Genomic DNA, 22,752 nt, shown 5'->3' on the forward strand with positions numbered 1-22,752 from the left:
TTGACAGCTGGTGCATATTCAGGTGCAGTAGGATGGAATTATGATCAAGAGTTCCAAGAGGACAGAGGGCAGAGATTTATAAGCCCCTGAATTAACCATAACACTTTTCAAGAACTCTGTCAAAACATGCAGCACATGTAATGTATTGCTGGAATTTTTTCAAAGATTTTCCAATAGAGCAGTGGTTAAAATCTCCCCAAATAAATGTGGGTGAGTCAGGTGAAATCAGCTCCAGGCTTCAGAGGCTGTGATGGCATTGGCTTTGGGATGGATATAAACAGGAATAAAAAGTATAGCTGAGGAAACTCTGGTAGATAAAAAGGACGGAATGCCAGGAGCTCTATGTGCATCTAAATATAGGCTACAGAGTTAACCTGATAGGCCTACATAGGCCTATCAGGTTAACTCTGTAGCCTACATGCGTCTGATGTGTTATGCCTGGTCACAAGATGGCAGTAGTTAGCGAGTTGATGGCTTGCCAAGAATCCTACACACTAAAGAAGAAGAATCTCCTAGGTAACGGCTCACAAGCGATGGTAGCAGCTGTAGAAGCAACGGATGTGAGTTAGTCAATGTCTGTCACTATTTCCCCATACCGTTATGCTGATTTAATGTATCTTTGCTGAAACGTATTGTTTGTTTCATGCAGGTAGGGTACGTTTTTTAAAAAATCTATCAGAGAATTAATCCGAGATTGCTAGCTGTCTACGTACATGTAGCTGCTACCGACTAGATTTCTGTGAACGAATGGCTAACATGCTGTGGGACTGATGGATGTCCACTCAATTAATCAAAGTAAGCAAAATAAAGTAATCGATTACGACAACTATTTCGAATTTGTTGCATGAACAAACTGACATATCGACAGTGATTTTACTCTCATTTACGTAACGTGAGGCATTTTTCAGCTTGTTGGTGTTCAGGTTTGAAGCGGAGAAGAGTTAAACCTGGGAAATGACAGACTGGAGAGAAGTGTTTGAACGAACCAGGGCGGTTCCACCCCACAGCCAGACGGCCCGACACTCTGACATTAAAAGACCGTCCCAAGGGTTTCAGCTCGTTTTCAAGCACTTGGATGGAGCTTCCATTTTCCAGGTGACGAAAGTTATGAACTACTCAACATTAAAGTTAGCTAGCATATATTTGATAGCTAAGTTAACGTGTGCTGTTATGTTAGCTAGTTAGTAGAACTTGCGACGTGATGAACGTCTGCGCAGACAAATAAGTTCCTTCATAACCAAAGAGATACTTATATACTCTTTGGCATGTGGGGTGGGGAGGGTATTTAGTAGCTCGGTGTCTACCATGTTAAGTTAACAACTTCTCTCATTTTTTGTTACAGAAGCCGGCCAGCGTCCAGTTGCGTGTTTCCTTCTTCGATACAGCCCGCCAGCACTTCTTCGGAAGAACTTGGAGGAGTTCACCCCATGACGCCACTGTTGCTTCGGAAGACCAGGGTAGCAGCAGAGTTTCTTTTCATGAGGTACAGCTTCTAGCGACGTCACCAGACACTTATGATGGGGGAGAGGGGCTGAGTCGTTAGTAGGTAGGGGAGACCCTGCTGGAAAAAACCGCCTGACCAGCTTATGATGGTGAAGCTGGTCAAGGTATGTTTTTGCATGCATTTTGGCCAGCTTGATAAAATGGTCACACCATTGAATTTCCCCTAGGGATCAATAAAGTATATCTATCTATCTATCTATCTATCTACACCAGCATTTCCAGCTTGATAAAATGTCACACCAGCATGTTCAGCTGATGGTCCAACCAGCTAAACCTTGAAGGACCAGCAAAAGCTGGTATTCTTTCACATACATATTTGAGGGCATTTTTGGGTGGTAACCAGGTACGCCATGATGTTGGAGGTGCAAACAAACGCTGCATCGCCATTGAGATCACATAGGAGCTGACTCAAGGGTTATAAAAGTATTTTGTAGTGTTAAGTGGTATAATGAAAGCACAGCTTTTATAGCCATCCATGTGTGTTCACTTCTGGCTTCTTGGCTATCAATTTGATAACAATAACGGGCTATTTGAACACTAAACATATCAGAGGTGTCAAATGTTGACTTACTCCAGTCTAGATTTTTTGATGTTAATCACTCCTATGATGTGTTGCTATTGTCTATTCAAAGTAAAGTGCCTATTTCAAAGTTAACTGATGTTCAAATCAACCAAAAATCTGATATTGTTTGCACCTCCAAGTAGAGATGCACCAATATGGAATTTTAGGGCCGATAACGATAACCGATATTTATTGCTCTGTTGTGGCCAATACCAATACGATAACCGATAATATTACCCTTGAAGAAAATGTGAAAAATGAATTGGGGACTGTATTTAATAAGCATCATGTAATTGCAGTAATTCTACCTACCACCAAGGATGCACAGAAACTCATAATAGTTCAATTGTACAGCTGTCACCTAAATACCAGTAGCCTAGGCCTATGTGTGGTTCCTTAAAGTGAACCTGACGTCAGTGAGCTGAGAGTGAGTGGCCAGCAACAGTGAATGAATGATTTTCATATCTATGTAGTAAACGCTCAATGTAGATAAACGACTAGAAGCTGGGGAAAAGCTATAGCGACCAAATCAATAATCGAGTTCGTGAGGGAAACTTATGTTTAGTTTCAATTGCAGGTAACTGAAAAAAGCTGCAACTTTTCGGACTGTATCTTGTGTCCGTCTACTCTGTTGCAAACAACCTGCTGCAACAGAAATGAAAGGGGTTACAGAATTACAGGCCTTAATTATTGGCCATAATTCTGTTATCGGAACAATAATAATATTTACATTTTTTCACTTATTGGCCAGTAATAAATCGGCCGCCAATATATCGTGCATCCCTACCTCCAAGTGGTCTGTGACATAAGTTTGTGTGAAAGAATGAGACCATCTAAGACCATCTTAGACCAGTGTTTCCCCTACAATGTATTCATCAGCGGCGCAGCGCCGCTCCTGGAATTCAAGCGCCACTGCAAAAAAACACGCAAGTGAACTTCAGGAACAGCTGCTGTTCGTTCAGGTTTGATGTCAACAAATAATAGTAGGCTTACGTTGAAGGCGCAATCAGGGATTCCACAGGAGATCATGCTTGTTTGTGTTTATGTTTAAGTTTATTAGCAGACGCAATTTTGTACAAAAAAACGTAGCGTACATTATGTTAACCAAGGAACCAAATTAAACACACCAGCGAGGTAGCTCGCCCCTACCTTCCTTCAGTAGCCTATTCCCAGATAAATTCCACGCATTGTTTAGTTTTTGTTTGTGATACAGGCAATGCTTTCAAGCCCTGTGTTGCTAAAATACCTAGGCTGTGAAACTAAGGTCTAGCTAGCCTATTGGTGGGTTTAATTGAATTTGAGTAATAGGATATGCAACCATTTACATCTAGAGATAGTTTGTAATTCCTGTAGAGCTCACCAAAATTATAGAAATGATACAAGACACTTATCTCCTATAATCCAAGATAGATTTTCTTTGAGTTTTTGAGCATTTATTTTACCAAATGACATGGAAAACATAATTCATTTCATCCACATATTCTTATGCACCATGCACAACAACGCTAGGCTACAACAACTCTACTAAGTTAGCTTAAAACCGTGAGAATCAAGCCCCACGGGCCGTCACGGCCTTAAAGTGACAGGCACTCAATTCGACTTTCTTAGCACCAATACAGTGTAATGACATGAAAGAGAAGTCTATATAGTTTATACCACCCATGCTGAAATTGACTAAAGGGAGGAATAAAAAAACATCTTTTGCCTTTTGTCTTAATGCCTTAATTAAAAAAAAATAGGACATCAATTATTTTTGAATGTATCATGTATCGTAAATAATTCTAAATAGTAATAGTTTGTACAGTGGCCTACAGTGTACAGTTGTACAGTGGCTAATAACTAATAATGTAAATGAAAAAGGTGAAAGAAAAACATGAATAATCCTGTTCAAGTACTGCAATAATCATGCTTTGTAAATGCTTGTGTTGATGGTTATGTCATTTGTAACACTCAATCTGTCAAAATCCACCAGAAGTCACCATTTAAGGAGTCATTTTTTCAACATTTTTTTTTTTTTTGGGGGGGGGGGGGGTTCCTACGATCAACAGCACCGCTGCTGGAAAAAATTCTAGGGGAAACACTGTAGACCTACTAAAACCATCAGTTTTTTTTAACTGTTTTATTTTCGGAAGGGGAGGCTAAGGGTATGCTTCGCCTATGGATAAAAATGAGCCTCAGAGTCTCTTTGTCATCACTTAGTGTAATCATAAGGTCCGACTGTACTGAACACGGATCTAACTGTTACTGTTATAAATGTAGTCAAGCAACATCATCTTATTTAGTTACAGAGCCAAACATACCTTTGGTTCAATAAGAGTTATTTTCTCATTTGATATCTAAAAACTTTAGTTTCTTTTTTACTACTAAACTCCACCAGACTTACTTAACCCATTTACTCCTAAAATGCCTGCTAAAAACGCCTATAGAATCCTATGGCATTCTAGACTAAATAACCTTATTTCCTGAGGGTTTTCTGAAAACATACTAAAAATTGTCAGCGTCTACCAAAATTTAATATCTAAGCCTCTGTAGCACCTAAAAACATGAAATAAAAAGCATGCTGCGCTACGCAGCATCCAGCGGGAGGGTCAATGTTGCGCTACGCAGCATCCAGCAGGAGGGTCAATGTTGCGTCATGCAGCATCCAGCGCGAATGGGTTAATTTGGCCTTCTGTCAGCTTGGCGCTAAAATAGTTCAACTCAGAAAATACAGTAATTTCAGGCAGGAGTGCTATGATAAAATTCAGGACAATGCGATTGGGCTGGCAACATTTTCACACCTGATCAAGCGCTGCTGGTGCTGAAGAATGTCCAACTAATAATTTTAAGGCTGACCGCTGTTTTCTTGAAGTTACCCTACAGTATCAGTAAAACGTTTGGACATACCCACTCATTAGAAGATTTTACTTTATCTTGACTATATCCTACTGTAGAACCATAGTGAATCAGAATTATGACATGACACAAACGTGTTAAACATTGTTAGAGCCCTTAAAGGAGCAGTCAGGGATTGTGGCAATTTCAAGCCCATAACATTTTTTGGGCTAGCTAGCTACCCATTCCGTGAGTACACTGTAAAAAAAAAAAAGATCTCTGTAGGCAGCCCAGGCTGGAAAAAAAAAAGTAGGGGCAGTCTGTCCCCAAAACAAAAACAAAACCCTGCGTGGAATTTCTTTGGAAATACTGAAGGTAGAGGTGAGCTACCTCTCTGGTGTGTTTCATCATCATCATCATCATCATCAACTTTAATTGCCAGGCTTAAGGTCCATTCATTTTGTTTGGTCCTTGGTTAATATATAATGTGCTTTTTTTTGTTGTTGCACAAAAGCATCTGCTAATAAATGTAAACATAAATAATAACACAAACAAACAGTGAGCTTTGCACACTGTTGATGTTTTCCTGATCAGCTTCATGAAGTCACCTGGAATTCTTCAATTAACATTTGGTTAACATTTAGTTTTCTTTTAGTTAAAGAAAATATGAGTTAAATATGTACGGTAGGCTATGGCAAAAACAGCCTGTACAGCTCTTTCTTCTGTTGAGCTTTTCGTCAAGTTTGTTGGGTCTCTTTTTTGTATTTTAGTCTGTTGATAAATTATCGGGTGGGTGCATCCTCTTCTCGTTTCCACGCATAATTTGTTCCTCTTCCCTCTAGGCCTACTTTTCAGGCCTGAGTTAGCCAACACCATACTCATTTGTTTAAGTAACGGCTTGTGCCGTTGCTGCTCTACCAAGATCTCCTAGTCTGTACACTTTTGCTTTTCCCCCCAGCACAGGCATTCCATTACTGTAGTTAGGGAGGGAGTCCCACCTCCCACCCCTCTGTGGGGTCGCCACACATACATTTAGGTAGACCCGTATAAAGATATCTTTATACGTCTGCATTTGGGTTCCTAAGGCCTTGGCAAGCTTCTGTGCACACGGTCCCAGATAGCAAGAGGCTGGCGGACCACTGACGGTCCACTGGGGGCATAGCTGGCGGTCCGCTGGCATTTTGCTCATCGGTTCTCTGGCGGTCCGCTGGCGGGTTGCAAACAAATTGCCCAATATTTTGCCACTATTGGTCTAAAATCTTTTTCATTTGTTTAGTTATACTCTTGACAATATTAATATTCATGATAAGTTAAATTTAAAGAGATGGTGGTCCAACGGCGGACCACAAGTGGCACGCCACCGGCGGCAAACCACCAGCGGTCCGCTATCTGCCAATCTGATTTTGCTATCTGGGGTTGCACATGCTCAAAATGCACTTAGGTAGGCATACTAGATTTTTTAACGTGTTTAAGCAAAGTAAGTTCTAGGCAAGTGAATTTATTTTTACAAACGCGAGAAGAGGGATTTTAAATTGTCTCCATAAAGTTGCAGTTGGCAAGTCTGACAGATTGAGGGGACTTAGCCAACATTTTGAATGTTTACAACTCTCATGCCTCTCCCCCACTACCACCGAGCACCCTCTCATCGAGTTTGTGCTTGTCAGTGTGCACCAGACTGCACCAGACTGTGATTGACAGTCAGATCTCACACAGGCCTGCTCTGATTGGACCAGAAGAACCGGGAGCTGTGAATTTTTGCAAAACAAATAACAGGCTCTAGGTGGAGGTAGAAGTGCAGGTTTTTTTCTAAAACTGGCTGATTTATGTTGTTCTGTCGGAGCGTGTCGGTTTCGGTGAATGTGATCAAAAAAATCTTGCCAACTGTAGCTTTAACTGATTTGTGGTTTGAATAGGCTCCTTGATAAGCAGTTTTAGTGATTGCTGCCTGTTACACAGAAACATCTTCTAGATGTCATGGAATATGTTGGGTGATGATTCTTGTAATATTTAGCTTTTATTTCCTTATAAATACAGAGCACACTAGGCTGTCAATACAGCGTAGTTATTTTAGTGTTGTTGCTTCTCCTTGAGTGGGATTGTGGTCATTCACAGTCCACGCGTCGTCACCATGTGGTGACAAACCTGTGGAGGGACACACAGGGTGCTTGCGCAAGTCTTGAAAGTCTTAATAAGTATGGAATTTCGAAGCACTGTTTTCCAGACCTTGAAAAGTCTTGAATTTTGTGTGAAAGTCTTATTAAAGTATGGAAAAAATGTATGGTAGAATCTTACAGTACGCTCAAAGGCATTGTGAAATGAGAAATAGGAAGGTAGGCTATAAAACTATAATTTTACTAACTGGTCACGTACTGTATTAGCCTAATGGAATGATATCCAATCAACGCTTGCTTAGCCTAGTCTGGCACCTTTTCGTCACTGCTGAGGTCTATTGACACATAGCTAGCCTAGTGGTCAACAGAAATGGGTCGTTGCGTGTTTTTGAATTTATGGCTGGATTTGAAGTTAAATGAAATTAAAAATAAGAGTCTTTGCCATACTGTGCATGTTTATTTTTTGTTCTAACCAAGTGCGCTAGGTCAAATGTATGCACTTTTGTGAGTGTTGTGATACAGCTTGTTCAGAAGTTAAAATGAGATAACATAAAGATAAGTTCAGTCATGTCAAGGACAGAAAAAATGAGATGTGATTGAGACTGAATTCTACATACATTCATCCATCCATTCATGTTTTTTTATAGATAGTTTGGTAACACTTTACTTGACGGGTGAGTTCTTAACACATTCATAGCAGCTGTCATAAACTTCACATAAAGCATTCATGACTGTTTCATGAGACATGACTACTCAACATTCATACCAAACCTTTCATGAATGTGGAAGACAGAACGACGACAACTCGTCAAAATAAAAGTCCATCAATCGCAAAGCAGCATTGCCGTTTTTGTTCCAAACCTCTTACCTGACCATGTCACATCTGAGTCAATGGGCTAGTCCAGTGCCAAAAAGACAGAACATGGTCAAGCAAATAATTTTCGTTTCATAAAAATGTATTTGTTTTATGATGTAACCTTTGCAGATCATTTTCCATCTTTTGCTACTGGGAATGTCCAACCATTCCAGGTTACACAAATACAAGTCGAATGTAGGCTAGTTTGCCTCCCAGTGTTAAACTCAGTGATTACAAATACTTCACAACTTGTATAGTAAAGTGACATTCAATGTAGACTTCATAAGATATTCATGAAATATTTACAAAAACGGCAATGCTGCTTTGCGATTGATGGACTTTTATTTTGACAAGTTTTTGTCGTTCAGTCTTCCACATTCATGAAAGGTTTGGTATGAATGTTGAGTCATGTCTCATGAAACAGTCATGAATGCTTTATGTGCAGTTTATGACAGCTGCTATGAATGTGTTATGAACTCACCCGTCAAGTAAAGTGTTACCGATAGTTTTTGTGACACTTGTTTGATGTGAAATTCATGTACTTGTGATTTTCATGTTTTGAAACATTTTCATCAGTAAAAGCATAATTTACTGTGAATAATGCATTTGTTCATTGAATTCTAGCCTATAAAAATGAATTTCTAATAAACACAGTTGGTACAATGTCAACCAATGAAGTAGGAAGTAGGCACACAAGTATACAAGTACATAAAGTTAAGGTCTTGAGAAAAAAAAATCCAGTTTTAAAAAATTCTGGAAAAAGTCTGGAATTTTAATTCGGAAAAAGAGCAAGCACCCTGGACACAGCACCCACCGCATGCCGTGTAGATGAAGCAATTTTCGTCATGTGCACAGCTGGCACTGCAAGTGCTGACCACTGGTGTGGGGCTATGCCAGAGCCTTTACTGCAGATATAAGTACTGTATGTACATGTATATTATCTAAACTAGGCTATAATATATTATCTATTCTATATATCATCTAAATGTTACTGTGACGTCAGGCTGTCAGGTCAGTTCAGTCTGCTGATAGTCCTAGAGGTGCCAAGGGACAGTTTGTGAATACCTGTTTTTAACCTTAACCCAACGTGAGAGCCCTGTGAGATTGCATGAGGTGCTGTCCGTGATGATGGATTAGTTTTAATACTGAGCTGAGAGGACGTGCCAGCCAGAGGAGTGATTAAAGAGCACTACTCTGCAGACAAGAGCATTGGAAATTGGGCTGAATACAGAGTTGAAGATTACAAGTATTTGTTTTATCAAAACATCAAAAGCTACACTGTGACAAACAAGTAGCCCAGAGACTTGTTAAACATGTAGCCTAACTCACTGGTATTGTTTCCAATGTTAATGAGAAAAAGGTTATTCATGAAGAGAAAAGGAGAGTAACCTTTTATAGCTAAATCATTGTGTGCCTCTTTTGCATAACCTCTGCACTGTGGGATGGGTTGATGGGTACATTGTGTGGAGATGACACACTGTAGGTGTGTTTAAGTGTATTTTCCTTAATGACTTTGAGGTTTATTTTTATGATTACACCAAACCCACGGTTCGGTTCATACATAGGTTTATTTACCATTTCTCTGAATCAGGTTCTGAAGCTGGTTTGTAGAGTCAACAATAAGCCATTATGGTAATATCAGTACAGAGATTGATTGCACTGAGCTGAACTGAAGCCTTCTGTTCCTAGATGAACATGCTCATGTTTTCATGACTCAATCATGTGACATGCTCTCTTACTGCGTGCATACTGTGCTGTCTGCTCAATTATTCAGACATGAAATGAATTGTGGCAGGGATTTCAGTGAAGCACAAATTCATTACGATGATACGATGGTTTTGTGAAAGACATGTAAACACACAGGCAATGCACTTGGATGGACCACCTGCAACAATTAAGAAAAGCTTGCATGTGTCTCTGTGCACTGAAACATTTAACCCCTATTGTAAATGTAAAAAAACCCTTTCCCTGTGACATCACTACACCACCTTAATGTACTGTAGTAAAATATTTCCTTGTGATGTCACTAAGCCACCTTAATGTAGTAAAGGCTTTCCTTGTGACGTCACTACGCCACCTTAATGTAGTAAAAGCTTTCCTTGTGATGTCACTCCACCACCACATCTCTTCTGTGCTGCTTCAGGTCCTTATGGGCCCCTGTATTTGCATTCTCCCTGCTGGAGGATATCTGAGAGGAAGTGTGTCTGGTCACACTTTCTCTGTGAGCAGCAGGGATCAGCTTTTGAATGAAGGATTTGTCCTGCTTTCCCCTCCCAGGTCAAGCTTAAGCCCCCCTGTAGTCACACAAATCAGTACCTGTCCAAAAGAGGAAAAGAGTAAGAGGAATGTTGCAATTCCAGTGCTTTCCCACTAGAGGGCTCTGTTGCTGCACATAGATGGTTGTGTTTTACAGGGTTGGGATATTCAGTGACACTACATTTCAAACCTTTTTTTTTTGTTAAATGAAAGAAGACTCTTATTTGGCCTACTTGCATGATAAAATAGGCTGTATTTTGGGCAGTGGTAGCCCCCTATGGAACAATAGAAGAGTAGAGAGGGGGGCGTGTCTACTTTTCATGTAAAACTTCTTCTCAAATCTTTAACTGTGATGTTGAAAATTTAAATGATTTTATACCCCTATTATTCACACACACACACCCACACACACACACACACATGCACACAGAGATGCTTGGTATGCAAGTTTTTTACCTTAATATTATAACAGCTTCAAAGTAATTCTGAAAGTGAACAAACTTGTAATAGGGAGAATCGTAGTCTGGCTATCACCAGACCAAGCTCAATCTTTTAAGATTGAACATTGGTCTGGGGAGTCCGCTATGTATTTTCTACTGCACAAGAGGCGTAATCAACGGGCATAGTTCAAATGATGAACGCAATTGGATAGTCATTCACCAATCTGACCAACGAACTGGGTGACGTTTGTAGAGTGACTCGAAAACTTCTGGCAGGAAAATTGCTGGAAACTTGTCAACAAACGTAAAAGCACCAATTTCTGCCCCTTTCGTTCAAAAATTCTAAAACAAAGATGTTTTTAATACTTAAAAATAACAATTAATAAAAATAATAATAATAATAATAATTTCATAAATGAACCTTACATTTTTCAGTAGCCATGAGTGTGTAGATTTGAAGAAAATCTGGTTTGGTTCTTAACGGGAGAATTTACTGCCTTAAAAATCTTGTTTACCGTGCTTGGAGTTTGGTTCTGTGCTGGTGGGTGCCTTATTTCCGCCGTACTCGGCGAATGAGAACTCGAAAATCAAAATTCCACTGGAGCTCCAAGCGGGTAGGCCTACGCACCCTTACAACACTGTTTACAGCTCTTCGAGTCACGGTAAAAAAAACACGGTGATTTTTGGTACATAGTTAATTTAGATACAATTATGGGGTGGGGGCTTGCATTTCTTAAGAGATCCGCCGTCTTGGTTTGTATAGAAACGAATATTAAGTGACACATACACAAAATAAATTATAAGCGGTCTGCAGAAGCAGCAATGGCATCGACCGATTTTTGCAGGTTGTCGATTTGTTTGCTAACCTACAAAAGACATTGAGCAACGTCGAGAGGTTAAAGGGAATTGGATTGACGGTCGTGAGAGAGACTTTGCCGTCGCTCCACTATCGCCATCGTTTTAAACCTCCCAATAGCGCGCCAGGTGGATAAGCCAGCTTGTGATTGGTCCCGGCAAAATTGTAACGGAAGCAGCAGAGAAAGATGCATAGGTTTCCAGCCTGAGCTGCAGGGCGAAAAAGAAATCGCCGGCAGATCAGGCTGGGTTTACCCAGTCTAGGACAATCGTGCACCTAGCATAGGTGACAGCGCCTCGCAGGTGGACAACCAGCCTTGCAATTTGGCTGCCGGCAAGTTGGAGATATCTCACAAGAATCGGGAATCATTACCTCATTAGTAGATATAGCTCTTTGGAGATTGTCTTTGCCTGGCACTAGTCCTTCGGCTCCAAAACAAATGCACATGTACTGTGTGCAGGAGGAAGGTCTCAAGCCGTTAGAAGTATTTACAACAGCAAGAGTGAAATATAATTATTCCGCGACTCTAGAGGGAGCTCTAGAGTTGCCAAAATCAGAGCTGTATACGGCTCTGGCCAAAATACCAAAACTGCATTGGATACCTTTAAAGACACACTTTTTCCCTTTCTCTCTTCACATAAAGTGGAGGTGTTTATACCTTTATTCTCTGTGTTGAGTTGTGTGAAGAAACCAGTGCGATTCCACAACTAGTCTTGGTCTCACTGAATTACTGAATTTGATACATGGGTTCCTTCTGACAGCACATTCCCGGACAAGAGACGGGGAGGGGTGACTTCCCCAGTTACAGTTCAGTTTTGTGGGCATAAGCCCCACGCCACACCCTCTGCTCCCTCAATGCACATGAGAAAGTATAAAAATAACATGGGAAATGAGCCTTGTCCAGGACATTGTGCTCCACGAGTTCACCAGAAGCAGAGTGCGTATGCGGATATGGTGCTGCAGGCTGGGCGACAGTAACGTGTCGTCTTCAGAGGCTGCACTCGTTTTGAAGCCATCTGTGTCTTGCTGGAGTGTGAACGATGGAACTCAGAATAAGCCTTGTGAGTGTGAGTGCATGTTAGCACCCATTCAGAGATGAGATGACAGCGTGTGTGTAGGTGATACTATTCTCAAACGTGTCAAAGCCGCAACACAGCCTTTCTCAGTGGCAGAACAGACAGGCAGAATAAATTAGGCAGACTATTTCAGTGTACTCTAGTCGTTCTGAACAGACGGAAGCCAGTCAGTCTGTTGCCCCTAAACTGTTACATTGCCCCAGTAGCAGGCATGGAGATGAGAGTATTTACAGGTGCATCTCAAAAAATTAGAATGTTTTGGAAAAGTCCATTGCCCTGACCAGACTGAGAGATTAAATGATCAGGAACCTATTGCTGGTGTTTTGACTTAATTAGCTGATTAGAGCTCTTCTCAGGTTCACATTTCTATGTTCTAGAATTATTTATTCTAATATTTTGAGGGATAAACAAGATTAAAACAAAGGTTTGAAATATTTCACTTCATGTTTAATGAAGCTAGAGTATGAAGGTTTCACTTTTTTAAATAGCCTAAATTACGGAAAAAATAACTTTCCTGATTTCCGTTTTCTGATTTTTTGAGATGCACCTGTATAAATATATGGACAGACCTATAAAGCAAAGAAAAAACAACAAAGACACATTAATCAATCAACAGTGGTGAAAGGAGCATAGAAAAAGACATGAAAATTATAAGCGATCAGTAGGGCACAGTAGAGAAACTATCATAAATACAATAAACCTTTTCATTATACAATAGGAATGATAAAAGTGAAAGGTGAAATAAATAATATGTATGTAAAAATAATGAAATAGATAACAGAAAAGTTATTTATCCTGCTCATTCGGTAAGATACATTTGTATTATTGTCCGTGTATGATTATATAGCATTATAACATTGTATGGTGGTTATGCTGTGTAATTTATGGAACAAGTTATTTGGATGGTTATGGAGTGTAAACTGGAGTGTAGTCTAGACAGTGGAAGTGGTAGCGTAGTGGCTAAGGAACTAGGCTAGCATGCAGCAGCCGGAAAAGTTTATCTTTTGTATTTTTATAAAGTTGCCTCTGTATACTGTATTCGGAAGAGAGCAGAAGTGGCTGTGGTTATGACTTGGTTATACAGACCTACAAACACCTTGAAATCAGGCTAAACCTTTAGAAGGAAGTGTTAAAGAAACTGCCAGACCACATAAACTGATAGTGGAGTGGAGTTACCAAGATGGCTGCCTAAAAGTACTTTGATGATGCTGATAATCCAAAGGGGGAAGTAAATGTATGGCTTGGCTTGATAATTTACAGAAACTTGGAGTGTAAATCTTCACTGGCCTCAGGATTTCCTGCCAAAGATTTGTTTCGATTCGTTTTCACGATGCATCTCGATGCATCACGATTAAATGATTCTAAATGCGTCATGCCCGTTAATTTTTTATTGTTTTTCATTACAAGTAGGCCTACACAGTTTTGATCTAATTTTCCCTTAAAAGTTATTAAGAGGTGAGAAACACTACATAATAGGGAGACTACATAAGTTGTCTAGACGTAATACTGTGTAGCCCCTTGCATTACAAATAGGCTATAACTTGCAATTGCTTTCACATTAAGCCAAATTAGGTGCAACATACAAAATATATGGTATAGCTGGCTTAAGATCAAGCATGTTCATCCATAGTCAAAATCAAGTCAAAATCATACACAGAAACGTATGTGTAGCCTGTCAAATATAATAGTTATTGGGGAAAAATAGTAGTCTATTTAGCTAATATGATAAAGGAAGTAATAGGCTACAAGAATGTCTAATCTGTGATGTGAAAGCGCTATAATGCGTTTAAAATATGACAATACTAACTCACTGCACCTGACTATCAAGACCCAATAGATTGTGTAGGCTATTCATGGGAACGTAATTTTTCAATAGATCTATCTGTAACTTACCTTTTATACACTTCATATCTGTGACTGTGGCGAATGTGATGGAAAGATTTGCTTAGTCTGTGTTTGAAATACAACGGCAAATGTCATTAGGCTAAGTTGTCTCACCTGTATGTCTGTCATTACAGGAAAATAGCAGCTGATTGAATTACTTCTTGGAAGGGTGTAGTAGTACATGTGCAAAGGAAAAGGAGAACCAGTAAACTGGTTGGATGCATGCATCAGTTTTACTTTGGTTGTGTTGACTTTTGGTGTGTGCTCCCCGAATACCCTTACCAAATTCTCCTACTGGTAGTTAAAAAACAAAATAGCCTACATATTTTCCGCATCGATTATTAAAATTTTTGCATCGATGCATAATCGTTTTCTTTCGCATTATGATGCATTGCGAAAATGATTATTTTCTACAGCCCTAACAGAAACAAGTGAGTTAGAATGGTTGTCATCATGGTTGTGATTTCTGGTTTGCATTAGTGATTGCCAACTACCAGTGCACACATTGAAGCATGAACAAAAAAGTCAGTTCCTGGAAACAAACAAGATGATATGTAACCCCCTCTTTATGCCATGTCACACCTGGTTACATCTCTATATCGGAAAATGGGCGATTCACTCATAAGCTACACTGTCACTCTGGGGGAAAAAAACAGACTAGCAGACGAGCACCATGTCAGAGAACCTACTGCATTCCACAGTTCCTTTTTAGCTCCTGTCTCCCACTGTCCCCCTCTGACACTCGCTTCAACAGACACTTCAATTATACATCGGCTGGAATGGGGCGGCACTGCACGCCAGGGAGTGATCAATATTTCAACTCTGCTGGGAAAAGCTATCCCAGGGAAACAGCTGGCTATGGCATTCCCCCTGTTATGGCATTCTCTTACTCTAGGGAATACCTTCCACACCCTCCAGCCCCACAGTGCTCAGTAGGAGTTCAGGGTCTCCAGTGTTCTGAGTTCAGGGTCTCCAGTGTTCTAAGTTCACGGTCTCCAGTGTTCTGAGTTCAAGGTCTCCAGTGTTCTGTAGGAGTTCAGGGTCTCCAGTGTTCTGAGTTCAGGGTCTCCAGTGTTCTGTAGGAGTTCAGGGTCTCCAGTGTTCTAAGTTCACGGTCTCCAGTGTTCTGAGTTCAAGGTCTCCAGTGTTCTGTAGGAGTTCAGGGTCTCCAGTGTTCTGAGTTCAGGGTCTCCAGTGTTCTGTAGGAGTTCAGGGTCTCCAGTGTTCTGAGTTCAGGGTCTCCAGTGTTCTGTAGGAGTTCAGGGTCTCCAGTGTTCTGTAGGAGTTCACTTTCAATGATGATCACATCTAGCTTTGACAATTGTGATGATATTGTATCGCCGAGGCTATTTGCCCCCGTGTTGGGCTTTTCCCTGTGTTCCCGGCGTGTGCGTGTGTGTGTGTGTGTGCGCAAGTGTTTGTGTCTCCCTCTCCCTCCTGTGTCATGGAATGTGTCAATGAGTTCTGATGTGTTTTGATTGGGGGGAGGTGTCCGGGAGAGAATATTTAGGTGTATGGATAGGTTAGCGATTGCTAAGGGGAGGGAATAGAATAGGGGGTTCTAAGACGTCTAAGTTTAGTCAGAGTAGAAGTGGATTACGTGCGACTGGGTTGTGTTGCGTTGTGTTGTTGGCCGATGAGTGTGAATGACGAGTGATTGAGACCGTGATTTATCAGCGATCATTTTGTTGTTTTGTAGTGGACACCTCCTGTTGCCCGTGCACTAGCCTGTACATCTATAGGAAATAAACTACCGGAGTTTTGGAACGATATATCAGCCTCCCCGTCTCCTAACTTCTTATCCGCGTTACAATATGTTATCTTCAACCTTACTGTTGAATAGTTATTTGCTATTCTTCCACTAACTCTTACATTTGTATCGCAAAGCTGGCATGGTCATTTACATCCATCTTGTTCGCTTTGGTGGGGAATGATTGTTGTGGGCAATTTCTGAGTGTTCACGATCGAGCTGGCGCGTAACATACGTCACGGCCAAACGTTAGCGATTGGGTGAAATCAGATCCAATCGTTTCAAACTTCTACAGAGTCCACGCATCCAGCTTGCAAACGTTCGTCAATAGCCGAGATCCCAGACCCTTGTAGAAGCGAAGCGTACCAAGGGGATGGCAAATTGCCAGGCTAAGCATTTTATAGTAGTGACGAATTACATCACAACAGTTGACTTTTACCTATGTCCACACAAACACAATTGAAAAGCATTCCTTGGAGCATGTGCATAATAGGGCAGTCTCTTCCTCCTTAATGAGCCCAAGTGGTGACCACCCTCCACTTCCTCACTGCAGGAGATGACACCTTAACAGGAGATTTACTCAAGTGTTTACCCCTCGCCACCACTGACTAATGGATTGTTGACAATGCTGTGTTGAGTGTAACCTCTCATAAGAATAAACATATGTTGTTCTTGGCAGAGCACGGCCTCAAGCTGTTCTGCCGCCGACACAAACCTGCCCCTGTGGCGTGAGGGGGGCACAGCGCGCCGCGTTGCACAGTTATGTCTTTGTAGTCCTGCTACAAATTTGGCTTGCTAATTTTTTGACGGGTAGAGTGAGAAAAAGAAAAAAACGTTTTGGAGAGAGGCTCAGGCATTTTCCTGTGGAGAATCAGTTTGTTTCTCTGTGGCTGCGGTATCTGTTGTGTTTTTTTTTTTTTTTTACCATTTCTGATTAGTCTTTTCCAGGATATGCAGACATTGCACAGTTACTGGTTCTGTGCCTCTCATATGTACTTGGAATGTATGCAAAATGGAACCACAGAATTGTGATAGCGATATCTTCAATCTATTTCAATCGAAATATCAATACACAGGTGATGAAGTCACCTGAAAACTAGTTTATGTAGAGGCCCTCTCATGTACAATAGAGGGAAATTGCATGCCACATTTATATTTAATAAATGCTTTATTCCAAAGTGACTTAATGTTATATATGGGGATTTGTTCAGACTTTGGGCTGACTTAAAGGCAGCGTTAGAACATGCTGTGTTATTACTACCTCTGAAGCATTCGTTGCATAATATTGCACTGCTGGAAGAAATGTATTGCTATCATAATGGATTATCAGAGGAGAACACAAGTGCTTGTAGACAAAGATTCAGCAATGCAGGGCGTTTCATGCCACCTTTCAAGCAGAGGTGGAATAATCATGCCCTAATGTGCTCTTTTACATAGCGATCAGATGTGACGTTTAACATAGCATCTAGCTACACCTACAATGCTGCATGAAAAATATATTGGTTTAAACTTGAGCCATGTGACAATTCACAGTGAAGCATGCTTGCTGATTTTGTAGCTATGGCAACAGTGAAATGAATGTATTAGTAAATAGCTGAACAGATTATCGTTCAAAAGCATAACTACCTGACCCTAAACATGTGAATCTTCAGGATTTCTCTTTACACCACCTATAATGTAAAGTATTGTATCCAAAACATAATGCATGGATGTTATTAATGGAGTGGATTATTGTCAGAGACTCTTCACATCCACTTCCATCACCTTGACAACTCCATGTTTTTTTTTTCTTCTCCTGCTGAAAATAATGGCCGTTCGTTATGTGTGTCGCGTGACTCGATTGTCGTCTCATGTTATTAAACTGTCTTCGCATGTCGATGGAAATGAAAGGTTTGTTACTGCGGTGACAGCCCAGTATTGTTGGCGCTGCTGGGTACTGACGCTCAACAGAAGTAGAGTGAAGCGGAAACGATAGTGGCGGTTCTGCAAAGATGATTTGGGGAGTAATGATTTAGACCACATCATTTATATTCTTGTGTCGACTCAGTAAGGCATAGTGACAGCTTGGTGGGAGAGATGCACAATGGAGAAAGAGGTGCAGGACAACAGGGGCTTCTGAAATTGGAAATGGGCCGTTTTACATTTAGTTCCAGGGATATGAGGGTGAAAATGGACTGCTTACTGCACGGGATTGCAAGTAGACAAGAGGGATTTCCATCCGCCATGCAAATCATTATTTCTACTTGGGAATAAATATGGGTAGTGTATGTTGAGCCTAATTTGCCTTTTCAGCAGAGTGGTTCAAATAGAGTTCAGTATGAGTAAAACTGCTTTTTTTGGGTTAGAACGGCAAAATGACTTACTACAAACTTAATGTGTTACTCCGTATCATAAATATTGTATGAAACTCATTTTGACGTTGTTACATTTTTATACCATTTCTTGTCAGATCTTTTCCAAAAGGCCAAAGCCGGGACCCAAGAATCGACTTTCATTCGGTTCCTCTTTTTCCTCCTGCAGTTTTCCAGCACAGGAACAGGAAAGTACTTACAGGAACTAGTCCTGTTAAAGTACTCTCAGAGCAGCTTTTGGAGGAGATATAAATAGTAACTTCAAATTAGGTACTTCTGTGTTATGTTGAAACTGTTGATGAGACTTGTAGTGATAGTTGATGCTTAATGGTTTAACACAGTGTGAAAATAAGACATCAAAAATCAGTTTTAAAACCAGCAGGGATATGTGTTTAACCAGAAGTTGTGTGGTGGTACAGCAAAATGAATGATTGCTAATTAACCTTGGGAAAGTTCTGATGTTATCTAGAAAATCTCTCTCTTTTAGTAGTCCCTGCTGCCACTAGGGAAATTTTATATTTCACTGTGCTTTGATCTGAGGCAATATCACAATCAAAGAACCAAATTATTAGGCTTTGTCAACTTGTAGGTAGTTACTGCAACATGGTTGTAAAGCCAAAAAAAGAAAGGGACAAGCGTTGGGCTGTTCCTCTAAACGTATAGGCTTTTTCAGTGTCCCTCAACTTCCTGCAGTGGAAAGGCGCATACTACATATACAGTTCTCTCATATACAGTTCTCTCATATACAGTTCCCTCATATACAGTTCCCTAAAGTTCCCTCTTATATAGTTCCCTCATATACAGTTCTCTCATATACAGGTCTCTCATATACAGTTCCCTCATATATAGTTCCCTAAAGTTCCCTTATATATAGTTCTCCGATATATAGTTCCCAGTTCCCTCATATACAGTTCCCTCATATAATGTATAGTTCCCTCATATACAGTTCCTTCATACACAGTTCCCTCATATGGTTCCTTTGAGCTCCTCCGGTTGATGATCAGTGTCTCTCTCACTTCTCTTCCGGTGGCGCTGCTCTGCTGGCGACCCAGTCTGTCATGTGTTATTTATGCTGTGTCTGTCTTGTGAGTGTTTTGATTGGATTGTAGGCATTGTATGCAGCACATGAGTCCAAGACAAATTTCCCTTTTGAGACAATAAAGTAGGCTAAATATATATATCATATACTGTATCATGTCATATCATTAATCAATGAGGATGTGAGGGCGGTGCTGGGGCAAAGATCATGGTCTGTCACACTGAGCCACTGATTGTCCCCAGTGTTCAGTGCTGACAGAGGTCAATAGGAGAGTTACTATTATAATATATTATAATAATCTATATATGTATATATGAGAGAGAGAGAGAGATAATAGCACACAATAGCAGCTACATTATGTACTTTTCATTTGGAAGTTAAGTTCAGTGACCTACTTGTGGCTCACTGTAATGACTTTATTGAGGGGTCTGAGTTGGTGATCAAACTTTAAAGAGCACCCCAGAGCTGAGACTGTCCTGCTGAAAGATTTATGTACCAAATTGCTGCACTTTTGCAGTGTGGAAATGTTGAAGATGAGGCTAATGAATGCAGCATCTGTAACCCCTCCCAACAAACACACACACACACACACACACACACACACACACACACGATACAACAACCAAACATGTACAATGTTGCGTAGAGCCTTTTGCGTGAAATTAAAATATGTTCACCCTTTAACTACGCTTGAATGATCACATTTGCATAAAAAATGTTTTTTATCTAGTCAGTAATAGTAAATATGTAAACGAGATAGAAAAGGTTTGCTAGATTACGGTAAAGGGGACAGATATTTGGCAGACACTTTTATCCAACGTGACACAACAGCATCAGCAACAGACTCAACAGCAGGTTCAGGAGTTCAGGTCACTACTGGTCAGGCGCCGCTGCCACTGCTCCATCACGGCTGCAGATGACACCTGAGATTAGAGAATCAGTGTTGTTAGTAGGTTGAGGGTTACAGGGCTGTACGTGCTACAGAAAATCCGTCTGCTGTGTGAGTGTGAGACAGAGCCGCTTGTTTGTTTGAGGTGTGTGTGTGTGTGTGTGCATACTGTACTTCTGTGTGAAGGGAATCGATGCGCTTTGCTAGTTTAAATATCAGAATATCAGACTTAAATGTCTGTTTTCTTCAGTATTATTGTGGCTTTCAAGCTAAACACAGACCCCCTCCCCCCCAGGTGGTCTACTTCCACACCTCGCTGTGCCTGCCCTACGTGGTGGCGGTGGTGGAGCTAGTGGAGGTGGTGTCTCTCCACTCCCAGCATGCCACAGGCTGTGGCTTCGGGATCCTCCCGCTCTTCTCTGGTGCCACAGGAACGCCATCGCTATCTGGAAACCAAAGGTTTGGTGTAGACACTAGACACAGATGTTCAATCATACAATTCTAGCTACAATATGTCCACATTCCTGCAACATATACAATAAGGCCACATATTTTAAACATCCCACTCGAGTTGCCTTTAACTTCAGCATTCAGTCTCAGTTTTTTTTATGGGAGTGTTCACCTGTCTGGTTCTAGTAAAACGTCAGATCTTTTCTTGAAATATGACACCCTACTTGGTAGTGTTTACTTATTGACATTGTGTGACATATCACATCATCACATTGCAAAGCTAACATGTTGTTTTTTCTCGCAGGATGCCTTTGTACAATGGGACGCCTCGGGCCTTGCTCCTTCCCAGTGTTCGAGATGTTGAATGTGAGTGTCTCTCCACATATCACATAACACCTGGTTTCTCACCTCTTTCATTTCACAAGTGTCACTCTCACTGATAGCCCAGCCACTGTGGAGAGAGATTTGTCTCAAAATGATTTGCGCATACAATCATCCACAAATCTTCTATGAGGCGGGCTTTATTATGTTGACAGACAGAGGAGTACAGTTAGCAATGATTTGTACAAGTACATGCCTATTTGTAAATATACATTTGTAGGTACAAATAGTATAAATATTGGTAACGCTTTAGAATAACATGTGCTTATTAGGTATTAACAGTGCATAATAAGCAGTTAACAATTCATTACTAACAGTTAGTTAACTGTTGTTATCCTTTAATAACATTAACTAACTGTTAACATGCAGCTTGTAAGTGTTAATAAGCAGCCTTTTAGGTTACTTACAAGCATATTTGTTAACAGTTGTAAGTGTTAACAAGCAGCTTGTTAATGCTTGTTAATGGTGTATAAGACAAAAAGGTGGATAACTAATACGCTTATAAGACCTTTCTTACCTATTTGTAGTACATTTTGCAGCCCCCCAATCTAAAGCGAGGACCATGTAGCCTATAGTTCCACAAGCCCAACCTTCTATCTCTCTATACTATATCTCTCTATCTAGCTTGGTTTAGCTGTGAGAAATGCACCTTTAAAATTATTGCAGTGAGCAGGAATCGAACCCCGGTCTCCTGCTTCAAAGAGTGCATCGCTACTTACTGAGCTACACTACTTTTCTTGTACAGCTGATGAAATTGTTTATTTTGATTCTATATTCCGAAGTGCTATATCACACTAGCTATGCTTTTTACAAATATGTTTCTGATGGAAAAGTGGTGTTTAATTAATGCAGAAACAGACCACGAATGTTCGCCTCTGTTCAAGGCAAACTGAAACATGTTTCAAATCGATCACGAACGTTCGCCTATGTTTGCAACTTTAAACCAGAGCTTTGAACGCACCCACTTATCGTCTTTAAGCCTCGGTTGCTAGGTAACCAAACTATATACAAAGCTGGCATATCTTTATACTGCTGACAAACTGACAAACTGTTTTATGCGTTCACTGAACAAAGATTATGGAAATTAAACACCACTTTTCCATCAGAAACATATTTGTAAAAAGCATAGCTAGTATGATATAGAACATCGGAATATTTTCCATCAGCCAATTAGGAACAGTAGTGTAGCTCAACAAGTAGCGATGCACTATTTGACGCGGGAGACCGGGGTTCGATTCCTGCTCACTGCAACAATTTTGAAGGTGTATTTCTCACAGCTAAACCAAGCTCGATAGAGAGATAGAAGGTTGGGCTTGTGGAACTTTAGGCTACATGGTCCTCGCTTTAGATTGGGGGGCTGCAAAATTTACTACAAATAGGTAAGAAAGGTCTTATAAGCGTATTAGTTATCCACCTCTTTGTCTTATACACCATTAACAAGCATTAACAAGCTGCTTGTTAACACTTACAACTGTTAACAAATATGCTTGTAAGTAACTTAAAAGGCTGCTTATTATCACTTACAAGCTGCATG

General features: G+C 40.5%; 1 protein-coding gene across 1 annotated transcript in view; it reads left to right on the plus strand.

Moving 5' to 3' along the window:
* Window positions 1–540: 540 nt before the first annotated feature.
* Window positions 541–22,752, plus strand: part of nphp4 (nephronophthisis 4) — a 94,656-nt gene continuing 72,444 nt past the window's right edge. Inside the window, exons 1-5 of the mRNA XM_076276499.1 lie at window positions 541–795; window positions 909–1,095; window positions 1,343–1,483; window positions 20,683–20,846; window positions 21,142–21,203. Of these exons, the coding sequence (XP_076132614.1) occupies window positions 955–1,095; window positions 1,343–1,483; window positions 20,683–20,846; window positions 21,142–21,203 (508 nt within the window). The 5' untranslated portion in view covers window positions 541–795; window positions 909–954. The remainder of the gene's footprint in view (window positions 796–908; window positions 1,096–1,342; window positions 1,484–20,682; window positions 20,847–21,141; window positions 21,204–22,752) is intronic.

This window comes from Alosa pseudoharengus, unplaced genomic scaffold (assembly GCF_046254945.1).
Source record: "Alosa pseudoharengus isolate Yale_2024_CS ecotype anadromous, Long Island Sound unplaced genomic scaffold, YU_APseudo_1.1 YU_APseudo_1.1_scf_9, whole genome shotgun sequence".
Taxonomy (NCBI): domain Eukaryota; kingdom Metazoa; phylum Chordata; class Actinopteri; order Clupeiformes; family Clupeidae; genus Alosa; species Alosa pseudoharengus.